This window comes from Hippopotamus amphibius, chromosome 10, assembly GCF_030028045.1.
Source record: "Hippopotamus amphibius kiboko isolate mHipAmp2 chromosome 10, mHipAmp2.hap2, whole genome shotgun sequence".
Lineage (NCBI taxonomy): Eukaryota > Metazoa > Chordata > Mammalia > Artiodactyla > Hippopotamidae > Hippopotamus > Hippopotamus amphibius.
The window spans coordinates 89,096,271-89,117,806 of record NC_080195.1 but is presented as its reverse complement, the minus strand read 5'-3'; the positions used below and the strand labels follow the sequence as shown (position 1 = coordinate 89,117,806).

Below are 21,536 nucleotides of genomic sequence, written 5' to 3'. Positions count from 1 at the left end.
CATATATATAACATATATGTCACTAATTTTTAAATATATGCATATGTACAAGTATAAATGTATATATGGATACATATATGTACACATATACACACACACAGAAAAACAACTGGTTCAATTATTGATTCCACTATTCAACTTTTGAATTATACCAATTGCATCAAATTATCATTGACAGCTATTTTATTCCTAATGAAAATGATTCCACAGCTCGGATAAAACAAAGTTAGTCTTTTAATAATGAAATTTAGTGATTTAGAACTTTCCTGACTTTCCATCCAAGCCTCCGAAGAATGGATGCTTTTTCTCACTTATTAGTCTCAACTTTTTTTTTCTAATTCAAGGAAAAAAAGATTTGGACCAGTCTTAATAGTATTGGACATAGATTCTTCTTTTGGATTAATGTTTAAAAAATACTATGAAAACACCCCTAAAGTTAATGGAGTTATTCCTCAAGCTCTGAGAGTCCTCAGCCCAAATGTATTTGTAATTTTCTTGTAGGGGAGAGGTGCTCTCAAACTTAAACTCTTTATACCCAACCTGACAGCATATCTAGTTGTTACAGTGGAAATTTAGAGCCCATACTAAAAAATAGTGTCATTTGCCACATGAATTGAAAAGAAAAATTAAAATGAGAGAAGCGTCCTCGGCCTCTTGGCTTCCCTTAAAGCTATTTTATTTATGCATCCTTATTAGGAGTTTTGCTATGTGAAAAACACTGTGTTAGTCAAAGTGAGACATTACATAGGTGAATGTAAGGTGTTCCCAAGTCCCAAAGGAGATGATCAAGTGTAGACCAACTGCACAATTAAGGACAGAGAAGGTGTTTAAGGGAAAGAAGCTAATGTTGGGATTTTAAATGCAGAACATCAAAAATATCCCATTTACAATTTAATTGCAGCTCTAGGAGGGGTTGGTAATGGAGAGCTGGTCTAAAGAGAAACTGATTTAAATTGAGATTTTATTAAATTTTATAAAGATAGTAAGAGATCCATTTGTAGTATATAACAAAACCAGAGAGTTTTGGAGGACTACTGCCAAAAAAAAGAAAACTACTAGCTAAAAATTTTGACAAGGTGAATAATCATGTAACTAAGCAAATACGCTGAAAAAAAATAGACTAACATACTAGCCTAACTAAAGATTGACTACTTTATTATTACATTAGTTAAAATGTAGACTGTTACTGCTTGATTCTGTACCTATTTTAGCACCTCTTTATTATGTCTGAAGCTAATAAATGATCTTGAATTAGAAAAAAAAGTGAGAACATAAAATGTTTGTACCTCTGCCAATTTGGGGTTAACAGCATCAAGACTGAATTATGAGGCTTGCCATCTATATTGATTGAAGTAAGCAAATAATTGTCAATTTTCCACTTCATTTTGTATCTCATAAATTAAATTCATAAGATATTTGAGCCTTTTCAAAAATGAGCTTAAATGTGGAACAGGAGAAATGTCTCTATTATTTGTATGTTACACAAATATTCACTCAGTGAATACTGGTAAGCTAAGTGAGTGGATCAGTGAAGGTTCATAAATCAAACTAAAGAAAGTCTTGATAATGGAGAACATATGATGCAGTGTCATATGTGAGCTTTGGAGCTGGGCAGATATGAATTCTCATTCTAGCTCTGCACTTACCAGCTATTTGACCTGGGGAAGTTGCTTAAATTCTCTAGACCTCAGTGTCCTCCTCTGTAGAATGAGAACAATCCTAGGTGTGGATTCAGCCTAGTTCAGTTTCAGAGACGAGCATCCCTTCTTGCTACTGAGCACCGGAGTTAGAAAGGCAGATGTGTCACAACAGAGCTGCGGCTAGAGCTACGGCTCCATGTGGCCTGTGTGTGTACTGCTTATGAGCTAAGAACCGCTTTTACGTTAAACAATTTGTTTAAAAACAAAAACAAAAATAAAGAAGACCATGCCATAGAAGCTGTATGTGGCCCACAGAGCCTAAAATATTTCTATCTAACTTTTCATGGAAAAAGTTTGTTGACCCAGGCAGTGACATTTTTAAGACAAGAAACAGGTGGAAATTCATTTAATAATGTATTTAAGCAAGTATATGGAAAAGATTGTTGTTTCAACATGTGATTATTATAAAAATTAATGAGATATTTTATATTCACACTTACATTTTGAAATATGGTGTGAATCTTATACATCTCAATTCAGATGCTAAAGTTTCAGTGGTTAAAGTGAATCCCGCTCCTGATGAAACAATAAAAATTGTGCATTTTGACCCAGCTTCAATTTAGAAATTAAAATTAAATTAAATTAAATTAAGTTAAATTAAAATTTAGTTCCTTGGTCAGACCAACCAAATATCAATTGCTCAACAGCCACATACGGTCAGAAATGCTATCATATTGGACAGCACAGAATTAGAGGTTTGAAATTGCTGGTGATGCTGAGGCATCAAAGTAACCAGATAATACCAATTCCGCATTTTACTTAGGGAAATATAAAGTATACAAATACTTGATGATAAACACTTAGTTATATACTTTAAAGAAGAGACAAAAACAAAGGGAATAAGTATATTAACCAATGAGGAGACTGAGATTAATCACTTGTCTGAAATGAGGGATGGAGTCAAGACTGCAGTTCTGGCTTCCCAAATGCTACTATAGTTCTTTGGCTTTTCTGTCCCAAGCGTGTGCGTGTGCGTGTGTGTGTGTGTGTGTGTGTGTGTGCGCGCATGCGTGCTATGCATGTACATCTATGCAAGAGTTAGAAAGAGTAGGAGAAGCTGAGTGGGAGAATATGTTTTGGGGAGATGAGAAGTGAAGAGGAGGGGAAGATAGAAAGATAAAGAATCCAACCTTATTGTATATACATTAAATATAATCTGATACATATGTATATTACATTAGTTAAAATGTAGGCTGCTACTGCTTGATTCTGTACCTATAGAATCAACCACATATATATATATATACACACATATATATATATATGACATAGCAGAGAGAACTTGAGACAGGCAATGAAGTTAATAAACTTGAGTTTTATTCCTATTCCCTAGGCAGCTGAGAACTGTGTATCCTTGAGAATGTTATTGAACTTCTCTGACCCTAAGTTTTCTAAGCAATAGAATAGGGATAAAAATGTCTGTCTCTTGGTTTGTAGTGAGAATCATATGTTATAACAAACGTTAAGCACCTGGCATAATGCATATTAATGTTCATTTTCCTTCCTTCTACAACCCATCACACCAGGGCAGAGTGATCCTTTAATTTAATATCCTTGATTAAATGACTTTAAGTCAAACTCTCATTCAAGCTTGGATGTCATTTGAAAATAACTGCTCAAAATGATTCGTAATCAACGCTCCTTACCTAAAAGCATTGATTTTTACTGGGATGGACAAGAAGGAAGTAGTAGGATTTATTGTTGATATGCATTAGAAAACCCAATATTTTAATTTCCACAAATTGCTTCAAATCATGAACACTCAGTTTGAGTGCAATATTTGACACTCATCCCGAGATTTCCTTCCACGTGTAAATAACAGTAAACAGGAAAATCTATCACGGTGGCTCTTGTTAGCCCAATTTATATTTCAGGTGTTTTGTTTTGTTGGTTCATTTTAACTTAAATATTTTTAATTGAAAGTTTAATTTTTTAATGTACTCACTCATCAACATTCTGCACTGATAAAATCACTGGAGAAATCAATTAAATTTTTTCCAGCTACCAGATGTTAACGAGAGCATAATATAGCAGATACAAACATAGTTTTAAAGACAAATGATCCGATGCATGTCTAACAGTTGTTTAGAGCTCAGCACTAATGAGGCCAAGGTCAAGGGTTTAATGCCCTCTTGGCCAGTTAGTTTTGCTCTGTTCCATAGCCACTGGCAGGATCCATGACCCAGCCTGCCATCTTGGCTGTGCATGTCATTGATCATTAAGGAATCTGGGTTGGAGGATGAGGTGGCACCAGCACAAAACCATTACCCACTATGAGAAGAGCAACTGAAGGGAAGAACAACCTAGCTGACCAGTAGTTTATCTACCTGAGAAGATTTTCCTTCACTGTAATCAGTCTTCAGTCCGCTAGTGCAATTCTCAGCTTTCAACTTAAGAGAATTCATGGGGCAATGGTAAGGGCACTAAGAGAGAAAACTGAGTGCTTGCCCTGGCTTTGTTCCTAAATGGCACTGAAAAAGGCATTATACTATCTGGCTCTCAGTTTCCACCTCTGTAAGATAATAGGGTTAGACTAGATGGTCTCCAAGACCTCTTGCTTCTCTAAAATGGCTCCATGGGTATATTTTTAATTTTTTTGCAAGGGGGAGTGTTTTCTAACATAAAACACTATTATCTTCCTTTTGGAACTGTTGAAGGCAGACTTTTGAACCCTACTAATGAAACTTACTGTATAAATCAGGGTTCTGTAGAGAAACAGAACTTATAGGATGTGGATATACAGAAAGAGAAATTTATTTTAAGGAATTGGCTCATGCCAGTGTGGAGGCTGGCAGGTCTGAAATTTGGAGGGCGGGCCAGCAGTCTAGAGACTCGGGGAGGGGCTGACGTTGTAACAAGAGTCGAAAGGTAGTCTAGAGGCAGAATGTGTGCCCCTCTTCCTTGGGGGACTACTGTTCTTTTGTCTTAAGACCTTCAACTATTGAGATGAGGTCCAGCCACATTATACAAAAGTAATCTGCTTTACTCAAAGTCTACTGATTTAAATGTTAATTTCACTTGGTGTTGGACCAAATATCTGGGTTCTGTGGCCAAGCCAAGCTGACACGTAAAATTCACTATCACACCTGCCTTCTGGTATTTACGTCTTTATGTAACACTCACCTTTCTTTGTGTGTGACTTGATTCCAGCAGAATTTGGCAAAGATGATAGGAAGTCATTTCCATGATTAAGTTATAAAAGACTGTACCTTCTGTCTTGCAAGCAGACTGTCTCCGGTGCTTTCTTGCTTGCACATTATGGTGAAGCAAGATCCCATCTAGAAGAGGCCCATGTGGCAAGGAACCGAGAGCAGCATTCAGCCTACAACCAGTAAGGAAAAGAGGCCTTCACTTCAACAACCTTCAGAAAATTGAGTGCTGCCAACAAATACTGAGTGAGCTTAGAAGAGGCTCCTCTTCCCAGCTAAGCCTTTCAGCGAGACCGCATACCTTTGGGCCAATAGCTTGATTGCAAGCCTGAAGTAAAGGACCCACCTAAGGCATGCCTATGTTCTTGACACACAGAACCTGTGAGGCAATCCATGAATAGCGCTTTAAGGCATTCCATTTTGGAGTAATATATGGCAAAGCAATAGATAACTAATACAGGATCTAAAATTAACTTGATAAGCCATTGCTCAGGGTTATTTGCAGATAACCAAATCCATGTTAGCTAATTTAAGCAGAAAGAAGTGGATTACAGGTGAAAGAAATCTCAGAATTGTTGGGAGGCTGAAGATCGATACTCTAGCTGAGCCTGCAGAAGTTACTGAGAAGCACATTACAAAACCTGGCACCCCCAAGAGAGCTGCTGCTTCTACCACCAGCAAGAAGTGGCCAAATCATGAAGTTGGTATCATAAGGGCAGGCTCCAGGATCACACAATCTCTGCTGAGATTTGCTACATTAAAAATGGATACCCACACCTGTCTTTTCCCCCACGTTAGTTAGTCCACATTAGTCAGTTTTGAATCAGTGTCTTAAGTTGGTCCATGTGATAGACAGGATCTAAGCCACACATCTTATCCTGGTAACAAAGAGAGTCCTTTCTCTCTCCTCCCCGCTTTCTCTGTTCTCTCTCTCTCTCTCCTTCTTCCCTTCTTGTTCTCCTTCCCTCCTTCAGTTCTCCTTCTCTTTCTCTCTTCTTCTTCCACCTTCTTCTGCACATTAATTTTAGGATTAGTGAATTACAGATGTCAACTATAGCAGAAATATGTATATCAAAAATATCTAGAGAGTAAAATAAGCAACTGTGTAATTAAATGCTGTATTATAAGTATCGAGCTCAATTTCAGCAATAATTCTTAAAAGGAATTTTTAAAAAAAATAGCATAACAGTCAGGAGCACAAAATTTGGGGGTCAAACAAGCTTTACAAAAATCCCAGCTTTGAAATTTACCAGCGATGTGACCTTGGACAAGTTTCATAAACTCTTTAAGCCCAGGTGCTTCTCCTCTAAAATGAGGAAACTGCTTGTTACTCTCATTCATCACTTGAGAATAAAAAGTGACAATGCAATTAACATTCTTAGCACAGTGGCAGGCACAAAGCAAATGACCAATAATAAGTGTTATCACTGAGAACATGATTGTGGTTTGTAGTTTAATGGTGCAATTTCCATGGAGAAGGTGAGATTTAAGCTGGGCTGGAAAAGGAAGAACGGGAGTTAAAAATGATAAAAGGAAGGTGAGTAAGACGTTATCCCTGCACACTGTCCTAGCATCTTCCACAAGAGGCCTTAAAAAGCACTTAGAGCCAAGTGTCTTGTAAATGGATAAATGGACACATTGAAATGTGACATGTCATCTTAGAACATGTGAATAATGAAGACAAGGTAGGTGACTCTCAGATTGGTTTTCTAACCACTCAGCTGCATTTCTTACTTGCCTCCAAACTATTAAAATTGGGAGTTTTCTGTTCTGTCTCCATATTAGCATCAGCATTGACATAGCTATTAATAACATAGACATTAAAGGAAGAAAATGAGATTAACAATGGCATCCCATCAGCTAGGTCTTCATCAAACTATGAACAAGAGGAGTGAGTGTCAAAACAGTGCATGTAATCCTTTTCTTGATTTCTAGATTGTGAAATGAGTCATAACAAGTTGACATATAAAATATAGATCACCTTCATTAAAAACACTGCACTTTTCTTTCATTTTTATTTTTTACCTATTATATCTGATCACATACAACTATTCTTCTGCCACCAATTCATATGTGAACACTTTCTGGTGGTTTTTAATTAGTTTCCTCACGTAAATAGAGGCTTATGTTAAAATATAATGAAATCAATAGATTAAGGTTAATTATGCCCTATTCTCTTTTTTATTTCCTAAGCTCACGATACAATTACTAATTGAATCTAATGAAAGCCATGGTTATCTCTTTAATCATGTTTTAAAGAAAAAGCTGTAAAGCAAAAAAGCCCATTCCCATTTTAATTTTCTCTTAAAAGCTTTTGTCATCCCTACTGACTTTGGATTGAAATATTGTGGATAGGGAAATATGGATTGTTTCTCCTGGAAGAGATTTTCAAGTTCTTGTTCACCAGCCTTCATACTATTGATGTAGCGACTGAGGTTCTGAGAGGGTTCTCCGATCTTGTCCAGTTTAGTAGCAGACCTGGGAAATCAGGTCAGGTTCTGGAATGCCAGTTCAGCGCTCTTCTATTGTAAAGACAGAATTTGATATTTTTAACCATCTTATTTCCTATCACACTTCTTGCAAGTTTGTTTCATTTGCTCTTGTTCCATTTGTGGCTATGAGGATTAAATAAGATAATGATGTAAGGAGCAGGCAACATGAGATCTAAACATTTCTTGTCTTTCACCTCTCTGAAGCCTTGTGCAAATATAATTTCATAAGTCACAGCACATTTAAGGATACTTAAGAAAGTTCTAAAAATGATACAAGTGAACTTATTTACAAAACAGAAACAGACTCACAGACTTAAAGAACGAACCTGTGGATATCTGGGGGAAGGTCGGGGGAAGAGAGAGATTGGGAGTTTGGGACTGACATGTACATACTGCTATATTTAAAATAAAATGCCTTTCCAATGGGGGAAAAAAAAAGAAATCTGGAAAAGAATCTTTTTGAAAAGGAAGAATCTTTTATAATGCAAATAACCATCCTCTAAGTAACCTATTTTGCCATCCTGGATATTTATAGCACTGTGAGAGGAGTTTGTTAGTTCAGGATTGATAGAAAGCTCACTTAGCACACCAGTAGACGAATGGCAAAGTTCTACACAATTTACCAGCTCTGTCCCTGATGGATTACATACAGTAGCCATGCATTCTCCAGGCACTACAAGCTATGAGATCTGCCCTGAGATGATGAGCCTTGTGGGGATGCCATACACCACCTGTTTCTCTTGGGGAAATCAGAATTCATTAGCGTATAGGGTTATTACTCTTTGACAGGAGCTGGATGGGCTGGCAAGAAAGTCTACTTTTCCCATCAGAATGAGCTGATGTTGCTTCTGCTGCTTCTTCTTCGTTGCATTCTCATGGGGGGATAGAATCTGTTTTCCCTGAGAACCATAATTTTATTACAGTAATATACTGGGGGGCCTCCCAGTATAATGTGGAGTCTGGCATCTAAATTCAATGATTCTTGAAGTGCCCATTTTTAATTAAATGTGCTGTCATAAATTACTGGGCATTCTTTGATGATGATGATGGCATTCACAAAATGATTAGTGCCTTTAAAACACATGAATATACTGTCCAAATAATACTAACATATACACACTACTGTGTATAAGACAGATAACCAACAAGGACCTATTATATAGCACAGGGAACTATAGTCAATATTTTGTAATAACCTATAAAGGAAAAGAATCTGAAAAAGAATACATATGTGTGTGTGTGTGTGTGTGTGTATATATAAAAGTAAATATAACTGAATCACTGTGATGTACACCTAAGACTAACATGACATTGTAAATCAAATGTATTTCAATTTTAAAAAAAGAATTATATGAAAAAACACAATTATTATTCATATTTGTGCTTTGATAAGAGTTGCTTTCTAAGATTTTTGTTTAGTAGTGGCATATAGTATTACATTTTCTCATCATTTTCATAGCCATTCTCCCTTCTGGCCAACAGTTCATTTGTGGGATCTCTGATCTAGATGACGGGTAGATTTTGTATCTGTGTAGTCAATTATGGAAGTAGCATTGTGTGCTCATTAAGGCATCAGGCATAAAATCCCAGTTTTACCACTTACTAGTTATGTGACCTTAGGCAAGAATTTGGCTGCTCTGTGCCTCAGTTTATTCATCTGTAAATTGAAGATACTTATAACTGTATAAACCTCACAGGATTGTTGCAAGGATGCAATGAATTACTCCATGTAAAGCATTTGGAACTGTACTTGAGAATTCACGAGTGTTCTGCCACTATTATTCTGCAAATGTGTTAAATCAAGAAATTAGAAAAGCAATAGAATTTAAAAGTCTCGTTATTCTTAGCAACTTGCTTTAACCAACTGGGCTCAGACTAGCTATATTAACTAACATTTCTCTTTGTGGTGTCATCTATTCGATGATTTAGGAGATGTCTTCATGTGATTTTTTTCTCCCCACGTTTGTAATAAGGTGTAGAGGCAAGGATGGCACAGCTTATGGGTGGCAGGACTCCTTCACATGGGTGAATGATTTACTACCCAGCACACAAACCTCCTCCTTGTTTTGAAAACAGAGCTGAAAGCTGGGTATGTATTTTTTCATCTCGCTGATGGCTTTCAGTGTACTGAGAAACTAGCCCGCTTTATTAAATTTGAAGCACTGTAAGCATCCTCTTTGCCAGATGTCTGTTAGAATTTTTTTAAAGGGAACGTCTATGAATTTCCATGTCTTTTTGTGAACATCTGTGGGAATTTTATTGAAGACTAAGAAGCTACAAAATGTCCAGACCTGGGCTCCTTCAGTTTGGATGTGGCATTCTTGGAATCACAGTATTTTTACAGTAAAATCATTTTAGTTATGCAAATGAATTATCTTTATTCTTGCAAGAGAATGAGTTGAATAAAAGGAAATTGGGTTAGCTTATTTTAATAAGAAGTTATATGTATGTGTACAAATATGTGTGTGCATTTTTATGTTCAACTCTTGCCTCAATATCAGAATTCTATGTAACCATTAATGAATAATTAATGAAGCAACATCTGTAAGTATCTTCAGTGTGTTTGGAATCATGTAAAGATTTTGTAAAGACTAGCTCATTTAATCTTCAAAATTAAGAAAACCATGGAATCCAACAGGATCCTGAGAGTAGCAGTCATTGATGGTGGATATTTGAGAGAGGAACCACTTGTGATTCTTTTTTGGCTCTAAAAGAGTGTCTGGGACATAATAGATGCTCAATAAATGTTTGTTGAATGAACAGTAAATGTGTGAATGAATGAATTATATGATTCTAAGGAATGCATTAGAATGAAAAATATGACTAGCATTTAACCAAGGTAAAGCACTGTATGTATGACCCTAGACAAGTCAATTTACCATCTGGGATCTCAGTTTATTCATTTGCAAATCAAAGGTCAGATCTCATCAGCACTTCAGTCTTAAAAATTCACCATGAGATTTACACCATCATTTACTGTCAATCAATATTCTCTATGCAGAAATACCTTTCACATTTCCATTAGCTTGGCAACAACAACTCCTGACATACTCATTTCATTTTTCCTTCTGACTTTGTGATTTGAAAGTAAGATTTAAAATCCAATAATGCAAGAAACAGGCACGTATTAGACTCAACCCCATAGGACAGTCGACTGTAACCACTGCATGAGAATAGAAATATGGCAGTTGGTACCCAAAATTTCTCTGTTCTTTTAAATGGCATCTTCTCTTTATTTCTAATTGTTTTTAAATTTTCCCTAATTTGACCTAGCTTCATAGTTACGCAAAAATGCTTTGCTCCTAGAGTCTACTCTCATCTACTTGAAAAATAACACAGGTTGGACATATTCTTTAGTTTCTACTGTCCCATTCATAATAATTTGCCTACATTTCACTTTTTTATTTTCCTAAAAATTGCCAGGGGTAACAAATAAGGTAAGCCACAAACTCCCTAGTGAATGAAAGGTAAGACTAATAATTAGTGCTTGACTTAGGGGATAATGAAGGCTAACAGGAGCAAGCTTTACCTGGTACGTATGGTAAGTGTCAAATTAATGGACTAGACACAATGATTTCATTGACTCTCCAAAATGGTATTTTCCTTTTGTAGTTCAGATGTGGGAAGACATTCAGAAGTCTTTCTGAAACCTTGTAAATGTTACTAAAAGTAATTAAAGTATGTGGGCCGAGTGACTGGATGCAGAATGTCCTGCTTGAGCAGTGGAGGAACTAAGGGTGCTGGGCGTGGAGACCATGGGGGCATAGGCTACCGTGGAAACAGAATATTGACCCTCTCTGGGGGCGCAGCCCCTTCCTCACTTGCACACCTCATATCACCCTGTTTGGCCCTGGAGGATGGCTGGTTAGCCAGAGACGGGTAAGATTCCTCAGCGGAGGAACAACCTAAGACAGGCACAGTCGCAGAGGGGCCAACAGGGGTGGGGCACAGACCCTTAATCCTTCTGAGAGAGGTCTCCTGCCCCCAGGGCTGCTTTGCTCTCCACGCCCAGCTCAAATCCACGCCCAGCTCAGATCCACACCCTGCTCAAATCGGACCCAGGAGGCAAACAAAGATCATTGCCCCAGTCATGTGAGGCCTTTGTTTGTTTATTTCAAAGACAACCTTGTTTGTGGGACTAAACTGGGAGTGTTAGACCCTTAGGCTATGCCAAGAACTCAATAAAAGCAATGTGGGATCAATCAGCAAGGCTCTTGATCCTAGAGGTCTTGAGTCCCCCGGTCCCATCTTTCTCTTAAATCTGTGTCTGTGTTTTCTTTAAGCTTGTGGCACCCGTCACTCACCTTGAGTCGCCGAGCTGGTCTCAGCATTCAGACTCTCTCTCTCTCTCTCACACACACATAGATGTAGTTCTAAAAATAAAGCTATGTATAGTCCTTCTTGACTTGCCCCTCCAGAAATGAAGAACCTAGGGTCTGAACTCAAAAGTACATGACAGTCTGCTTATGTAAGCCGACTGCTTACAAGCAGTACTAAAAATTGCTTAACCCATTCACTAGTCATCTACAACTAAGCAACACCCAGGGAACAGACACCTTATTCTAATTGAGTAGACGTTGCCCTGTTTGAGTAATCCCTTTTCTTCATATAATCACACTTGAGACTGAATTTAATGTACTTAACTTTCCCTACCTTCTTGTAGGAAGCATGTTACCTAAGGAAAACTACACTAACTCTTTCATCTTAATAAGGATTCAAAAGTATTTACTATATGAAAACTCTTTAATAGAAGATCCCCAAACCGAAGCTGATTCATTACAAGCAAATATTAGATAACTTGAGTTCTGGTAAAACAGAACAAAGTAGATAGTCCCTAGAGAATGCTGTGACAATGTATGTTCTAAAAATAACCAGTCTCTATCTACCGTCTTATGAAATTCCTTCAAGTCTTGGTCCAGATGTCTCTAAAGCTCAGCTCAGAAGCTAGTTGTGTCCCTTTCACCACAGTCAGTAGCCACGCATATTTAACCAGTTTAGGTCCAACATCTGATTGTATTAACTTAGCCAAAGTTTCAGCCAGGTGAAGCAAGAGCCTGTGCTTCAGTAACCTGCCCTCCGCCTCAATTCAAACACTTGCGCACAAGTTTTGTGTCATCTGGAATTAATACCTTTGGTATCAAAAAAACAATGAGTTATTGACATAATAAGTGGATTCAAAAAGTACTATGTGGCTAAAAAAAGTTCACAAAAAGACCATGGTTAGAGACTGATTATTTTTAGGACACATGATGACAAGGCATAGCGAATCGAAGGAGTGATCAATCTAACCGTTAACTCCTCAAAGGTCTGTTGATATCCCAATTCACCTCAGGGCTTGGTTCATGGCTCCCACATTTTTATCTTCGTCCCAGCTCTCTTCTACAAGACCTTGTCCTCTGGGTGATCCACAGGCATCTTAACTTGGCAAAACTTGTTTCTTAAGTTTGGCACTGATTGTTTCAGCATATGGGTTTTCAGTTCTACTCAATAACTTGAAATAGGTAAGTGAAATTGTCCTTGAAGTTAAATCTTGATAAAAACACAATAAGGGTTTGAGAAAGGGCTCCCTCAGTTACCATGTGGGGGAAAGCTTATCCTGGATTTTACAGTGCTCAGACTAATACTGTCAAGTATTGGAATAATAAAACCAATTCTGAGTAATATCTGCAAAAAAACCCCCTGTGTCACTATGCTGTATACTTGAAACTAATGTAATATTGAAAGTCAACCATCCTTTAATCAAAAAAAACAAAAACAGAAAAAACTTTTCTTCTTCTGGTTTTTGTTCACCACTCCTTCCAGGCTTTGCTTTTGTGTTTTTCTCCCTACGTGGAATATTGGTCCCAGTATTCTCTACTACACAAAGTCCTACCACGCCAAACAAAACCCTTCAGAACATGGTCTGTTGCCTATCATATAGCAGGTGTTCAAAAAACACTTTGAACATCAAAAACATAAATGGTTTTTGAATGAAGGAGTGGATGAATGAGAGAGACAGAATCTGAAGAGAGTTCTTAAAGGCACCTGGGAACAGTTTAAGCTCTTTCAAGGATGGTGAAAGATGTGGCGACATATTCTTCTGCCAAAAGTGCAAGGGATTTTACATAACATCAGCTGCTCTGAAGAAAAAGGCCGGGTGAATCACAGTTGTATTTCAACACACTCGGGGTATTGTGATAGGCTACTTTCCATCTTTCTCAAAGGAAGGCAGTGTAATTAACATACTCTGGTATGTTTCTCTCCCCCTGGTCTTGGTGGGTTGATGAGGGATATAAAGTTGGGGTTGCAAGCATTTAATTACAGATTTTTGTTTAGAAGACTTGCTTATTAACTGTCCAGGGCTTATAATAAGGAAAACATTTATCAAAGTTACAAAGACAAAGAGAGAAAAAAGTGAAAACTAGAACCAAGATTCTACTACATAAATTACTAAAATACAGTCATTTTACTAGGAAAAGGCAAAATCAACTACATTTGGATTATACTCAAAGATAAACTATACTTGAATTCTCTTTCTGATTTCTTGAGGTGATATTATTTTATTTTACTTTTTATTTTATTTTACAGGAAGTTTCTAACTTTGAGAATGCAAAACCAAAAAGAAAGTAAGTCAAATTTACTTTGAAAACTTTATGTTCTCTTAGTTCTATCATGTTGAATGGAATATTTTAGTGGGTTTCCTGTCAAAGTGCTTTTTTAAAAATCTGCATGTACAAATCTAGGTATGTTTTACTCTGCTACCATTTATATTTATGCTGATACATAGGAAACTTGTGTTGTGACATTCCTGTAGACAGGGATGTGAAAATTAAATTTTCAGAGGAAGAAACATGTCTAAACTAGGCTCAGATTAAAGTGGAAGCCTACTCGAAAATGTTTCTATCAGTGACCTCTTAATCTTTTGGAGTTCTTCTAATCCAAATAAAAATGTGTTTGCAAAGAGATTTGGGTTATTTAGGTCAGGCTTGGCTTTATATTCAGCACGTCAAGCTGCCAGAGGACGTGACACACACATGTTGCATAAGGTAATGGGATTTTTAACTAATAAGCAGGAAATACATAGCAGTAGGAAGTTGGTTTATGGGGAAATTTCCAGATTGGTTGCTGATGATACAGAAGAATGGCTTCCTTGCACTCCAGAATGGTCGGAGACCAAGCTGTTAATATGTGAAATTCTTTCTGGATATAGTCTTTTTCAACAGCTCTTGCTGCTCCCCGTCCCCCAACCAAATACCTCCTCCCACAAAGCACTTTGTGCTTTCATAGTCTCCTTCCTTTCCTGCTCAAAGCTTTCTCCCAGCAAGGATTTATTAAAATGCATCCATAGTAAGTAGGTAAATGCATGATTAACAGCTTAGAGCACCTGCCAGGCAAGGGTAGTTGTATTTTAGCCACAGTTAGCTACTTAAACTACACCAGTGGCATTTTAAGCATGAATGGGAGTAAAGAAGGGGTTTTTTAGCAGGGCTTGTCTCAGTCTTAACAAATCGCCCCACCTATGTAGCTGTTTTTTGTATCCATGGATAAGGAACTCACTAATCCGGAATCAAATACATAAACAAAATTACAGCTATTGGCTTATGATTGATTCTTCTGCACATTAGACGATACCTAAACATGGAGGCATAGAAGAAGGATAAATGACAGGGAAAGTACCTGATGCTGACTGAATTAGGATTTTTCAAACATAAGCCAAATCAATTAACATACTCCTCAGATTCCAACCAGTTGAAGTTGAAGACTTTCTTGCGTTCCCCAATTCTTTTGTCCATCACCTCCCTGAAGGGAATAACCTCTCCTGTCGGTATGCACCTACTTCACCTTATAATATTATAAGTAGCTTTTTTGGGAACACTTGCTAGTTCCCAAGAGATGTCCTGAGTAAGCATTTTGCATTAAAAAATTAAAACAAACCAAAATAAAATGGTTAAGAAAAAAAGAAACATTATATATGTAGGTTTTTGCTTACAGCCCTGAGCTTACAAAAGGTGAATAGTGGAAAACACTCCAGCTATAACAAGATTATTTACATGTACATAACGTGTGTGTTCACCCAATGTGTAAATTGATTAACATGATCAAGTATCAATTTATAGTCAATCTTATTTCATCTCTATCCATCTGACTCCCCACTCCCACCATCCACACTGGGATTTTTTTTTTAAGCATATCTCAGACAATTTCATGTTCTAATATATCGTTAAAAAACGACTTGTTTTTTTTAAAAAAAAAACATAACCACCACACCACTGCTGAACTACAACAAAATAAGAAAAATAACCTAATATCACCAAGTATACAGTCCATGTTAAAATGTCTCTGATAGCCTCAAGTGCTTGTTTAATAGTAGTTTATTTGAATCCAAAGAAGATCCATGCAATAGATTTTGTTCATGTTTCTTAATTTGTAGGTCTCTCTCCCCATTATTTGTGAAGAAACTGGATTGTTTATTCTGAGGAATTTTCCATATTTTTGAATTTTACTGATTACATCCGTGTGTGTGTGTGTGTGTGTGTGTGTGTTGTAAACATGTGTTCTCTTTTCTGTTTCCTGTAAACTTTTAGCTAGCTCTCTAAGCTTGGTAACATTCAAGTTTGATTGTCTGTCTATATATTTTAAAAGTAGGTCATCAATGACTATACTTCCTGTTACATTACGTTGGAAGCTCATATATCTGGTTGTCTCTATTTTTATGACTGCGAAGTTGCTTAGTGGGTTCAGATGGTATCAGACTGATCCACCCAGCACAAAGTTGCCCATGGGCCTTTTGATTAAAACTTCAACAGCAATTGGTGATTCGTGCCCAGATTTATTGTTTTATTAGGGATCATACAGTGGTTATATTCAATATGCAGTATTCTTTCTGTATATATTGAACAGAATTATTTGAAAAAGAACTTTCCCACATGAGCTATGTGATTACCTTGAGATACATTCATGTAGAAATGGCCCACTCTTTTTTTTTTTTTTTTGCAGAGGTGGGGGTGGTGAGATTTATGAATGTTAGTTTCTTCATATTGCATGGAAATTTCCAGGACAAGATTACATTTGTATTAACTGTACTTTGTCATCTAGTGACAGGAAAATTCAGGCCCATGTGTAGAACTTAGAGGTAGAATTTATTTTTGCTCTCCAAGGCATTGCACACGTCTAAGTGATCTAATTTCTGTTTCACTTAAAATATAATTTATTAAATCTAGACTTGAATATCGGTTTCTTTTATTTTTCTAGGTCAATCCGGAGATCTGTGTCTGAAAGCAGAGTATTTGGTTAGTAATTCAAAAAATTACTCATGCAAGTGATTTGTTCTGTTTCTCTAAGAGTGATTTTCTTCTGCTAATACCATAAAGCAACAGAAAGTAATGAATGAAAGTCAAATTGATTAGTCTTTGAATTTTATAGAAGAAATTTTAAAAAAGAAATGTGGTTCCATTCTAATTTTAAATGGTTATGACAAATTAACCGTCAAATTATTCAGAATAATTTCCTTTTATATTAAAAAATAATAATTTTTGGCTTATTTTCTGATTATCTTCCAGTTTCCCAGCTTTAGCTTGGAGGGCCCATGGTCAAGGTGCTCTCTTAGGTATCTTTTCATGTATAGGAATTATAGGAATCTAGGAATAAATAAAAAAGAAATAAAAAATGGTTGAATTGTAGAAGACTTTCCACAGCAATTCAAGCACCAGAGCTTTTCTTCAGTTTCTGTGGTTATAGTATCCATAGTAATAATAGAGGCAATTGGCTTGATTTGTATTTTAATTCTAAAGTGAATACCTAATTATTTTCAGAAAGTTAATGGGTGATATTTTTCTTTCTGTTACAGAGTATAGGGGGGTCACTAATTATAAAACATTTGTAGTGACCAAATGACTGGATTATTCAGTCAGTAATTCATTTTTTATGCAGTTTGTCAAAATTGTGGGTACCTTTCTCCCCAGCAGAACCTAGGAGTTGGATGCTCAAACCCCGCTTTTGCCTCTATTCAAAAACCAAGTTCCTGGATAGGGTATGAAAAGCACACTCCGGCCAAAGTGATGATCATCTGTGGATGCATCTACCAAGAGCATCTGCATTTTAATTGGGTCTGATGTTCTTCCAGTGGCAACATCCACAGGGGCTGAGTCCTATCTCATTAGTCAAAGACCTGTGGGCAGTAGTTGCTAAACATTTTGAATATCAGCCCCGATTTGAATAGTATATGATCTGTAATAAAAGGAAGTAGGCAAACTTTTATTTTCCATTTATATATGCCATTCTCATAGCATATTCAGGTTGTACACACGAAACTCTAGATGTTTCCATCCTAACATAATTCTTGATGGTCACCTGCCTTCTCGGTAGTCAGATATGAGAGCAAATAGTGACTTTAAAAATAGCAGAGCATGCTGAGTTTTTGTGATGTTTTGGTTGCATTATTCAAAAATTGCCTTATCAGTGGTGTGATACAACATGTGGGATGATTAGTCTTCAGTAAGCAGATTAGAAGGGATTCCAGTTCTTCATTCCAGTGCAGTTCGATTCTTTACAAGGTGTCTAGACACTGCTCCAGGTGTTAGAAGGACAGGGCTGGGAAAATCATGGTTCTCCCGGTCAAGGATCTTAGAGTTTCTTGGAACAGCTCGATGTTCTCTCTACACGCTTACTTAATCATTTTGTTAAAAACAATGATGAATGTGGAGGGTGGAGCTACTTTAATTGATATGTAAAAATAAATGGTTATTAACTCAAGAAAAATACAGCAAAGTATAATGTAATCAAAAGCTATCAAGAGGTATTTCACAAGTAACCTTCTGCCATCTATGCTTGGGTCCTTATGTATTTCATGGAAATAAATGGGAGCCCACAGGACATCTGGGAGTGTCCATCAGGGACTAGAACTCCCCAGAATGGACCACAATGCTTTCTTAACATATTTCTTACCAAGTTACAACACTGTGCTGAACTTCTTTTGATATCAAATTTCTTACACTTACTGGACAGATGTTATTATGAATTCTTCTAACTAATCTTCTGCTTTCCTTTAGAGGGAAAAACTGTGAATGACACAATTTGGCAGGAACCCAGCAAGCCTGAGAATGATTCCCACATCAGAAGACTCTGTCAGCTAAAAGGTAATTGCTAAATTTACTTCAGCTGACTTTGCATTTTCCCAAAGTAGTTTAAAGGGCAGGTAAGAAAAATTTACATCTTTCTTCATTAGAATAAGCAGTGCCTGGTGGTCTACTTAAAAAGGAAAAACTAATAGAATAGAATGTATGTATTATTAATATATACGTGTGTGTAGATACACAGAGACATGTAGAAAGGAAGTGGAATTTAATTAAGCTACCTGTTGAAGCAAAGAATAACTTACAAAAATGTATGAAAGTTTTTAACATCTAAAAGAATGAAAAAAAATTAAAAATTAGCACATAGAAAAAGCTAAAAATAACATTAATATATTAACAGTTGTGATTTTTAGGTTTTTGTTAAAAATTTAAGAGAAATAAACTTGATTATTAATGCAAAATTTTGTCATTTTACAATTAAAAATACCCAAAGAGCAAATTAACAGCCAGATATAAGAAAATTTATTAATAATAAATGACTTTAAAATTACTTAACTTTGGGAAGGGTGATGAATAAAACAGAAAGTCTTAAGAGTTCACAAAGATGAACCAGAACATAAAAAGTTGATCTACTTGGTATTCTCCCTCCATTGTTGCTGGAACAAGAAATAATTGCTCATATTATTTATTGATTATTTAAGAGTATCTGATTTTTAATTTTAAAAGTTTTTTTAATATTAGGGGACAAAGGAAATTATAATTTTTTTTTTTTTAATTGGCTGTGTTGGGTCTTTTTTGCTGTGCATGGGCTTTCTTTAGTTGCAGTGAGTGGGGGCTACTCTTTGTTGTGGTGCGCAGGCTCCTCATTGCCGTGGCTTCTCTTGTTGCGGAGCACGGGCTCTAGGCATGTGGCTTCAGTAGCTGCAGCACATGGGCTCAATAGTTGTGGCTCACGGGCTCTAAAGCGCAGGCTCAATTGTTGTGGCGCACGCACGTGGGACCTTCCTGGAGCAGGGATCAAACCAGTGTCCCCTGCATTGGCAGGCAGATTCTTAACCACTGCGCCACCTAGGAAGCCCTATAATGTATTTTTGTAGTCAGTAATATAATGGTTTGATATACCTTCTGTTCAGATTTTGCCTTTTGAGCTTCATGGAGGAGCTCGTAGATTTACAAAGTAATTATTTATGAAAACAATCATTTTCCTTTGAAATATTTCAATTTTATCCAAGATTGAATAATGTTTTGGTGAATAATTTTAACTTAATTTTTAAATATTTACAGATTTCTCCATTATAAACAAATAATTGGGTGAAACATTTGGGGATTATTTTAGATATTTTCTTTTAATTATAACATAGGACATGTTTTACTAATATCATGTTTTGATTGGATTCTGTCTTTTCTGTCTTCGCCTCATGAATGCTAGCTGTATTCATTCACACTTCAGTTCATTAATCAAATATTCATCCACCCACCCATTCATTCATCCCTTTAATAACCATGTGTTAGTTTTAGATTATTGTACATTAATCTATGAACAAAGACGGTAGAACTATATTACAGATTATTTTAGTTATAAACTTTGCCATAAACCTCCTCAAGTCTTCTATTGTCTTAAACTTCTTTTCTGTAAAATATTGTGGTTTTTGTTTTTTTTTAATTTAGCAGTAATAGAATAGTAATTCTATTACAGCTATACTGACAAAGCAGCAAAAAAATCTTGACCTGAGGTGAGGTACTTCTGATTAGTGATCTCTTCTTTGTCAGAGAACAAAAAAGAAAGTCTTTACAGGAGAATTTTCAACTTTGATATTTCTCAGATTCTTAAGTGCCCCTGTGTTCAGTCTGTGTGTGTGTGTGTGTGTGTGTGTGTGTGTGTGTGTGTATGTGTGTGTGAGCACACGTGCCTAAGAAGTTCAGCTGACATTTCGGCAGTTCCAGCTGAGTCACAGGACATTTCCTAGGGATTAATGCTGTGCTAGAAAGAGTTGATGGCCTGAGACCAAGGCTGTCGGTGCCATTGTAAATTGAAGGGAGAAATTTAGTGGGGGAGGGAGGGCCACAAGTGGTGGACTTGAATTTTATGGGTGTAGTAGCTTTCTTTGGAAGGCTCAGAGTATTTCCAAGCAATTAGTGCCCTACATATCAACCTATAATATTTCTTTCTCATTTTAAACACTACTCTTTAGCTGTTAATTGCATAATTACTTAAGAGTGGTTTACTGGGCCTGAGGATTGGCAGTCTTTGAAGTTTACTGAGATGAGGATAGGTAGGTGCACCATTGCTGTCATCCACAGCTCATGATTTTATTGAACACTAATGATGAAACTGTAAAGACCATCTTTCAATCAAACAGAAGAAACTATATAGGGAAATGGTAGGAGTGACATTAACTCCTAAAGAATCTGTTACAAACTCCAAGAACCAAAAACAAACAAACAAACAAAAAGTCCATTTCTCTCAATTTCAACTTCAAAATGGTATTTCCACATGATGCAAGTTATATTAACAGCAATTCAGTCCTAAAGAGTATTGGGCCTGATGAAAGAAACTTCCACAGGCTATATTTAGCCAAGGATTTGTGCCTGGTATTTTGATCCATAAAGATATCCACATACCCCAATAACATGACTGTGTTATGTTGGTTAAGAAAAATTTTATCACAGTAATTTGAAAGCCAGAATCAGTTTTAGTTTATGTAGTCCATTTCCTTCTTCTAAGAATACTTTTATCTAAACCTATGTCTGTGAAACTGAGACTGCATCTGTAAAATACATGTAGGCTAAATTGAGTGCTCAGGACTTTACAACTGAAAGATTGGCATAACTTAGGTATGAAGGGAAATTCATCTGTAATTCATGTTAATTATTTTTTATTTTCAGCACCCTAAACAAGAAGAATATTAATAATATTCCTTTTAGAAAATTAAAATTGATTTTAAAAATCTTTAACTTTATTTTGGCCTTAGTTTTATGGGGGAAAAAAGCCCCAAAAGAATAAACTTTTTGAAATCTATGAATTGGAATTTACCCAAGATCAAATTATGATTTAAGTAAAGATATTTTTAAGAACAGGGTTTTCATTATTTTATACCAGGAAGTACAAAGAATAAAAACAAAGCAAAATTTTAAAAAAGGAAA

The 21,536-nt window shown here is 36.3% G+C and overlaps 1 protein-coding gene across 2 annotated transcripts in view; it reads left to right on the top strand.

Annotated features, from left to right (window-relative positions):
* The window catches only part of SAMSN1 (SAM domain, SH3 domain and nuclear localization signals 1), a 151,939-nt gene that overhangs the window by 26,031 nt on the left and 104,372 nt on the right, over positions 1-21,536 (top strand). The window contains exons 5-7 of one of the 2 annotated variants that reach the window (XM_057696114.1): positions 13,909-13,946; positions 16,573-16,610; positions 18,369-18,455. In XM_057696114.1, the coding sequence (XP_057552097.1) occupies positions 13,909-13,946; positions 16,573-16,610; positions 18,369-18,455 (163 nt within the window). Of the gene's footprint in view, positions 1-13,908; positions 13,947-16,572; positions 16,611-18,368; positions 18,456-21,536 lie in introns of those variants that run through there. The other variant, XM_057696113.1, reaches the window with a different exon arrangement.